The 8,483-nt window shown below is 32.4% G+C and overlaps 1 protein-coding gene across 1 annotated transcript in view; it reads left to right on the top strand.

Annotated features, from left to right (window-relative positions):
• The first annotated feature begins 2,582 nt into the window (after positions 1-2,582).
• LOC106458197 (8.6 kDa transglutaminase substrate-like) overlaps positions 2,583-8,483 on the top strand; it is a 7,639-nt gene continuing 1,738 nt past the window's right edge. Inside the window, exons 1-3 of the mRNA XM_022384339.1 lie at positions 2,583-2,674; positions 5,145-5,204; positions 7,750-7,876. Coding sequence (XP_022240047.1) covers positions 5,155-5,204; positions 7,750-7,876 — 177 coding nt within the window. The 5' untranslated portion in view covers positions 2,583-2,674; positions 5,145-5,154. The remainder of the gene's footprint in view (positions 2,675-5,144; positions 5,205-7,749; positions 7,877-8,483) is intronic.

Raw genomic sequence — 8,483 nt, 5'->3', positions numbered from 1 at the left:
TGTAGATGAGGGTAATGGTGTAAATTTGGTGTATATGAATTTTCAGAAACCATTTGACAGTATTAAGGTTATTTCCATCCAAATTGTACTTATAATTCAAATTATGATAACCCATATGCTTTACTTGCATATATTATAATTAAAATCCATCTGCCGTTTATTCACCCAACTCACTAAATGATCTAATTCCGTTTGTAAAGCAGCAACATCCTCTTCACAGCTAGAAACACCTAAGGCCTTAATATTATCTACAAATTTAAGTAATTTGTTGACCATTCCTTCATTATGTCATTGATGTAAATAAAAAAGCAAAGGTTCTAAGACTGAGCCCTGAGGTATCCCAGTTGTGACATTAATCCAGTATGACTGAACTCCATTTATAAGAACCCTTTGTTTGTTTTTTTTTCATCCAGCCACTCTTCTATCCAATTAGCTAACTTATCTCCCACACCCAAAGAGATAACTTTTTATAAATCATCTGTGGCACCTTGTCAAATGCTTTCTGAAAATCTAGAAACACCAAATTTACACCCTTATCCTCACCTACATAGGCAGTAACCCTTTTCCTATGTCTGTATTTTATCCTGTCCTGTTCTAAATTCTAGGTATTGTAAATATATTCTGAAAATAAGTATCACAATATAATGAGAAGTGGCAGCTCGAAGTTATATGAAATAGATTTGTTCATACACAGCCAGATGTAAAGTATAAAGCTGGTTGTTGGATATAAAATAGGCCTAAAAAGCTTCTATTAGCGCCCATAGGGCTGTAGTTATCCCAATTATTTTCTCTTAAAAACAAAAGTCCACTATTAAACATTTGAATATAAAATAGGCCTAAAAAGCTTCTATTATCACCCATAGGGCTGTAGTTATCCCACTTATTTTCCCTTAAAAGACACAAGTCCACTATTGAACATGTCCTTTGAAAGAAGTGAGGTTTGATAAGTTATATTGTGTGTGGATCTCTTTATTTAACTGTCTGATGTGATGGCTGTACTTGGGGATATAATGAACAAGGAGAATCTGGAGAGAATCTGCTTTGTTTACTCGTCAAAATGCTCAGCCTCGTTCTCGCGACGACTTTGACATATAAGGAAAATCATGTCCTAGTGTATTGATCATGAGTTGTGGAGGCGACAGTAATGATAGGTGTAAGATTGTAGGGGGTGTTGTAAATATTTAATCTATTAAATGGTAGTTAACATTAAGAAATAGTTAGCATAACATATAAAAGTGCTCCTTGGTACTGTTTCAATGTGGGTTTAAGTTCTTGTATTAGAAGAGCTTCTTAAATTTTTCGTTTGTTTACCTTGGTTTCTTTGCTTAATATGTTTGCAATCTTAACAATGAAGACCTTTATTAGTTAACCACAGGAAAACTTTTTAAACGTGTATACCTGGAAAATCATAGATTGCGCTAGTTAATATTACGATCTTTGTAATCCTCCAAAACATAAATGCAAATAAAAATTATTGATTTGTTCAAGCCAGTTAACATTAAACACCTAAAGGAAAGTAATCGTGAAAAGTATCGTATGATACGATCCAACTAATATTAAGTCCACACACAAAAACTGTAAAATCTACATAGCCACGACATTTTCTTAATGTGCATTATCGTCAGTGACCTCGAACTCTTCAAGCTAGTTAACATCAATTTACTGGTTAACTTTTGAAAGGTGCATTTTACCAAGAGCTATTTCAAATTGAAACAATCGAGTAAATATTTCATCCTAAGTAAGCTATTATAGCTTACACATTATTCTACATTTCTAAGGTCAGAGATCAGTTAATAAAAACATCCAACTACATACGTTATCATAGAAACTTTGCAATATCCTACTAATAAATACTACATCTCTTTTAAACTTACACAACCTAAATAACTACGAATATTTTGAAAATCACTTAAAATTTTGACATGTGCATACCCATAAACAATATATAATTGTTCTAACAAATTCAAATTTAGAAATATATTAATTTAAGTAACTGTATTGTTTTTAAAGTAAACCTTCAAGTAAATCCTTAAAATGCAGCTAATTATAAATATTCTGCAATTACACAATCCAGTTGATAAACATCAGCTAAAATGGTAAAACCCGCACACCCTTAAATACCCCGAAATTAAGCCACCTAATTAATATTAAACTCCATGTGAACTTGTGTGCATTATGAAGCAAAGAAAAATGTTGAACTGTGACATCTAGTTAAAATTAAACTCTTTGTGTATTTCAAGAACGTAAAGACACACGAACAGTTTTAATTGTATAATTAATTAATTTTAAACCGCTGATAAACGTTTATGACACACATAATAATTAACATTATCAAAATGTAGAATAGGATTATTGTTAAAAACAAAGTGACCTTTTAAAAAGATCATAACAATGAATGAATTCGAACTACAAAATAAAACTGATATCAAGTATCAATTAAGTTAACTCGCATGTTTCTCAGGCTCATCAACAATCACAAATTTTATAATCTAATTACATTAAAATTCAAGCAAAGCCTCTAAGTATAAATCATTGTGACATTGAATTTCGTAATCTATTTCGATAAAGTTCCTATGAGAACAAAGCACCTTATGCCTGTACGCGTTAACTGATAACGAAGCACTTTGTAAACGACAGATGTTCATAGAACACAATTATCACAAAGGTACAACAGGTAAGAAGTTCTTTGTATAAATTCTGTCATTTTAGACTTAGCTTAGGCCGAATTTTTATGGTTAATTAAAAACAGTTAATGGGAATGTAAATTCAGAATGTATTGTTATGAAATACGTACACAGCATATATATATATGCAGAGAGAGAGAGAGAGAAGAAAAAAAATATAGTCTTCAAAAGAACTAACATAGCGTAAGGTTGTTAAATGCAAGTTTGTTATTACTCCAAAATATTTTTTTCCAGCTACTATATTATTTCAGCGAATCTAAATGAAGTTGGATATGGTGTATAATTAATTTTAAGTCATTCATTGTTACAGTTGTTTACGGAGGTAAATATGTATCCCCAGAATTCAACGGTAGAACAATATACATAATTAATTTTATAGATTTTTTCCAGGTTGTTTTTAGATCAAGAGTATGCAGTATTTTGGGAGTAAATAAATTTGTTACTCGTATCTTTCCATTTAACTTTATTTTTTACCTAAGCGATATACTATATTAATTAAACATACAAATACATATATTTTTTGTCTATGTAAAAAACTTGTATTTTGACATTTGACCTCTGTAGCATAATTATGAAACTGCTGTTTCTTTACGAACAATTAAACCTACACATTTAGTTTCTTCTCAACAACAATTAAATAAGAAAGGTGAGTGAAATTTGTTTTCAAATCGGTATAGTTGCAGACGTTTTCATGCAGAACATTTTTTAAAGGTGGCGCTACATGTTCGTGATGATGTATAATAAAGATTGATAAACTGTTTTTGTTTTGTTTTTTGGGTGGTTGTGAGGGGGGCATCCTGTGGAGTTCATTTACTTATTAAAATGTGCAATACCTGAGCAAACCGTCCGTTTATGTCTTCTTTTTGTTGTTCATTATTTGTATGTAGAAACACATGAAGAGTTTTCAGAACTACGAATAAACGCAGTCGAAAACTCGTTATAAGAATTGTGTTTAACCCTTCAGTGAACAATAATTATGTCTTTAACAATGTAAAAGGGAAATGCCTTATAATACGCGTTCAGTGATATCTTTTTAGTAAAATATCCACTAATATTCAGTGGGGAAATTCTCAAAAATGTAGAGGTACTTAATTGGGTGAAGTGGACCTGTTATTGAAAAAGATTTGTTTGTTTGAAGTTAAGCACAAAGCTACACAATGGGCTATTTGTGTTCTGCCCACCACGGGTATCGAAACACGATTTCTAGCGTTGTAAGTCCGTAGACATATCGCTCGCTGTGCCACTGGGGGGGGGGGGTATTGAAAAAAATAAAATAAAATGTATGTGTAAACATAAAAAACGAAAAATCAGATCAAATGAGTCCCGGTACTAGTACCGCCTTGAAAAATAAGTTTCGGTACCCAGTACCGGCAAGTTTTGACACAATTTCACCCCTGATGATACTATAAATAAGAATATAGTGGAAGTGAGAAAGACACCACCATTATAATCGTTCAGTCAGGTCTTTTAGTGAAAATTAAGTTTTCGTACTTTGATAAATTGCTTATTGTATATTTACCACTTTCTTATTACTAATACCAGTTAAAGTTTTTTTACATATTACTAGTCTGACTAGTTTTAAATTAACCCATAATTTTACCAACATTTCAGTTTTAAAAGGGGAAAAAAAGTCTCACTTAGCAGCTTTTTCTATTTTGTTTTAAGTCATTTCCAATTCTTAGTGATAAAACGTATAAATTCTAGAAACTTTATAGGCCATGTGTATTATATGGAACTCCGGAAACTGGCATGACTGATGATACTCATAATTTCTGTATGTCTATGTTAGTAAAGTGGCCCGTCATGGCCAGGTGGTTAGGACGCTCGACTCGCAATCTGAGGGTGGCGAGTTCTAATCCCCGTCACACCAAACATGCTCGCCCTTGCAGCCGTGGGGGCATTATAATGTGACGTTGGTAAAAGAGTAGCACAAGAGTTGGCGGTGACTAGCTGCCTTCACTCAAGTCTTACACTGCTAAATTAGGGACGGCTAGCGCAGATAACCCTCGTGTAGCTTTGCGCGAAGTTAGAAAAACACTTAGAAAAACATGTTATGGCTTTATAGACAGCTAGTCGAAAAGAGATTTTTGAAAATAGTTATTCAACACTATTATAAAACCTTCATACTTAGAGTAAAATATTATGTTTTACAAAAAGTGACAACCAAATGAGTAGTGACCAAAACCTCATATACATGAATCTTTACTTTTGATAAAAATACTTGTCATGCTAAGGCTAGAGAAGGAAATCTTTCATACAAAAAAAAGAAGTATCACATTCAATCTACTCATTTTGTTCTTAGCTTAATCTTAGTCTGCACTGTTTGCAATTTTAAAAGTAAAATATAATACTTTTTTTTTTCATTTACTTTTCGGCTTTTTGAAAGAAATGATAATAATTAGTTGTTGTTGTTTTTTCTGTCAGTTAATATGATGTTTACTTTGTATATAATCCTTTAAGACAGTGGATCATGATGAAGACGATGTTTGTAGCCCTACTACTAACTCTACTAGTTTATGGGTAAGTTATACTGATCTCTACTAATTTTAACAAATGTACAAAAATGACTTATGTGAAGAATATTTTTTGTTTAACTTGTAATATAAGATAATCCTAAACATATCTAAAGCGTAAGTGAAATGTTTGAGAACGTTTCGGTTTGTTGCTAGGCGCAAAGTTTCGCGATCTGTACTGTGCCTACCACATGGATCTTTTCCAGAATTTTAGCTTTATAGCCGTGAAGCTTACCGCTGAGCCACAAGGGGGCCTCGAAGACTTGTTTGTTGTTAAGCACAAAGATATGCAATGGGCTATCTGTGATCTTCCCACCATGAGTATCGAAACCCGATTTTTAGCGTTATTAGCCCTCAGTTTTACCACTGAGCCACCGGGAGCAGGGCTTTGAAAACGGATAAATACATCTTAATTTATAGAATGATCACTAAGCATTTCAAGAAAATTAGCTTTATGCGGTTAGAGCAAAATACTGAAAAACTGCAAATTTATGAATTTATGTTTCTCATTTCACCTAGAGAAAGCAAATTAACATCTATTTTGAAAAAATAAATAAATGGTTAACGTGTCGGACTGCGTATTGGAGGTTCCGATGTTCACAACCCGTTACTGTCAAAGAGATAGAAAAAAAAATACTCTCTGTACTTTGGACCCGTGGGTACATTATAACAATGACGGTCACATCACAATATTTGAATAGAGTAGCCCACTAAATAGTGGTGGATGGTGTTGACTAGCTGCCCTTCCTCTTGTCTATCACTTCAAAATGTAAAATTTCGGATGACTAGCGCAGATAACCCTCGAGTACTTTTCTCAAAACTCAACAATACAATATCAAATAGTAAATACATGCAAATATATATATATGCATTTTCTTTTGTTTACAAATATTCAAAACAACTTTATAAAAGTAATATATAATGCAAAAGAAATTGTGTAATTAAATGCTATACAGCAAGTAAAAAATACAGTATGAAACATATAGGACGGACAGGTAAAACTAGGTTATACCATAAATACTGAAAGCTATAAAATATGTATTTTAATGGAAGATATATGTACTGAAATAAAACTAATACACCGATCTGATTTAAAATTTATCAGATTTAATTGCAAATTTCATATGCAAAGCTAATGCCAAAGCTAAAGCCCACAATGTTGTTCATTAGTCTATTCTGAGAACTTTAAATTAATACCAAAACAAATTTAAAAACATTCATACCGCAAAACTACATAATGGGCTGTCTTTGCTGTGGACACCACAGGTATGGAAACCCGGTTTTTAACGTTTAAGCCTTCAGACTTACGGCTAACCCACTAGGAGCAAGTAGATGGAAAGTCTGCAAAATATTTAACATGGTAATATATTAGTAAGATTGAAATTACACTATTTTCGAAGAAAGTTTCGTGTATCTTAAAAGATACTGTTTAAATGCCGAAAGCCGGAGAAATATTCATAAAAAAACAATAGGCATAACAACTGCTATGAAAACAACTTAACTGCAGACGTTTTTTCTTTTTTTCAAGTTCCTCTTAGTTTGTCCATTTCGGCTAGAAGTAAGAGGACTGTAAAACACAACATCATTTATCTTTCACAAGTCACTGCCCGCTATGCTTTCTCATCAGTTGGGCTGGACGACGAGATTCTATGAAACGCTTTTATATATGTAGTATAATACTTTAAAAGCTACAATTTAAACGCCGAAAGCCAGTGAAATATTGGAAAACTAATAGCGCTAAACATAATTAGGATAACGATTATTTAACATCATACATTATCAAATATTGTTTTCTTGAATTATCCAGTTCATTATTCCGAACTGGCGAACCAGTCAAACAAGCACAGCATCAACGAAATAAGTCAACATCATTGATCAGAATTTTTTAGTGAAACTAAAAAATCAAAAGAGTGTAGAATTAATGAAGCCAACGTACTGCCCTATAGTATTCAGTTATAGTCGCTAGGATTACGTTTTCATATTCAATATTACCATTATGTATTAACACTCACATTTGAAATCATAGTTTCAAGAGTAGCGTGTTTTAAAGTTCCCAAGAATAAAGTCAAAATTCAAGTTCTGTTTCCAGGAGTCTTAAAAGCATAAACTATATCAACTTTATTATCCAATTATCATTCTTAATTCTTTATTGAACGAAATAAATTAATGTAAATATCTTTTCTAGTCTTTTGTAATCGGGTATTCATACTGGGCAATATAAATCGTCTTATAATTATCAAGTATCTTCTGTAAAGTTTGTTTGTTTGAAGTTACGCACAAAGTTACACAATGGGCTATCCGTGCTCTGCCCACCACGGGTATCGAAACCCGGCTTTTAGCGTTGTAAGTCCGCAGACATAGCCGCTGTGCCACCGGGGGATTCTGTAAAGACTAGTTAGTTCATTGGTGAAAGATTTTTCAGCCTTTCTTATTTAAAAAAACGTTTTCTGTTTTCCTACAAGCATTTCTAACAAGTCATAAATATTACGTAAAATTCAATAACTTTTAATCGACCTCATTTGGTTTAAAATTATCTCATATTTTATAAACAGAGCGAAAAGCACCAGTCCTATGCATTGTGAAGGTCCGTGTGAAAAGAATTCATGTCCAATAGATGGCAGCAGTTGTCAATGCGGTACTTACAAGGATGAATGTGGATGTTGTGACTTCTGCATCGCTGTAAGTTTTTTCTTCACATTAATAAAACTATTTCGGGTCAGTCGTTTGAAATACTTGGTCTGTGATTTATTAAAAATTGTCATTTAGAAAACTTGTCCAAAGATGTCAGTGAGGTTGATAAATTATACTGCAGTTTCATACTGATATTTAGGCAGTGGTTTTCTCCTACTGCTGCAGAAACTGTGGTATTACCTAAGTGCTAACCTTTCATTTCCAATATTTGTTTAATTATTAACTCTTTCAACACTGGCTCGGTCCGTCGGATCGACCTCGTAACCATTGTGTGCTTGTTATAGTTTCCATGCTATAACTTTTAAATTTGTAAGCATATGTTAACGAAATTTGGCAGATTATCAGTTAATGTTACAATGCTTTCCAACGCAAAATATTAATTATTAAGGTTTGTTAAGCAGAATTTCTCATACCTTTTTTTTTCTTTTCACTTCTTACCTATCCAACATGCTAAGTAATTTTCATTTTAAGATTAAAAAATGTTTTTATGCATCAGAAAATTTTCAAATTTCACATGCGAAATCTTTAATTCGTCCAGATAGTTATCAAACGTTTCTTAAGGAAAAAAAATATATTTTATCTGTTATTTTCACTA

Source organism: Limulus polyphemus, unplaced genomic scaffold (assembly GCF_000517525.1).
Source record: "Limulus polyphemus unplaced genomic scaffold, Limulus_polyphemus-2.1.2 Scaffold427, whole genome shotgun sequence".
Lineage (NCBI taxonomy): Eukaryota > Metazoa > Arthropoda > Merostomata > Xiphosura > Limulidae > Limulus > Limulus polyphemus.
The sequence above is the reverse complement of the archived record's forward strand: the minus strand, read 5'-3'. Positions and strand labels throughout refer to the sequence as shown.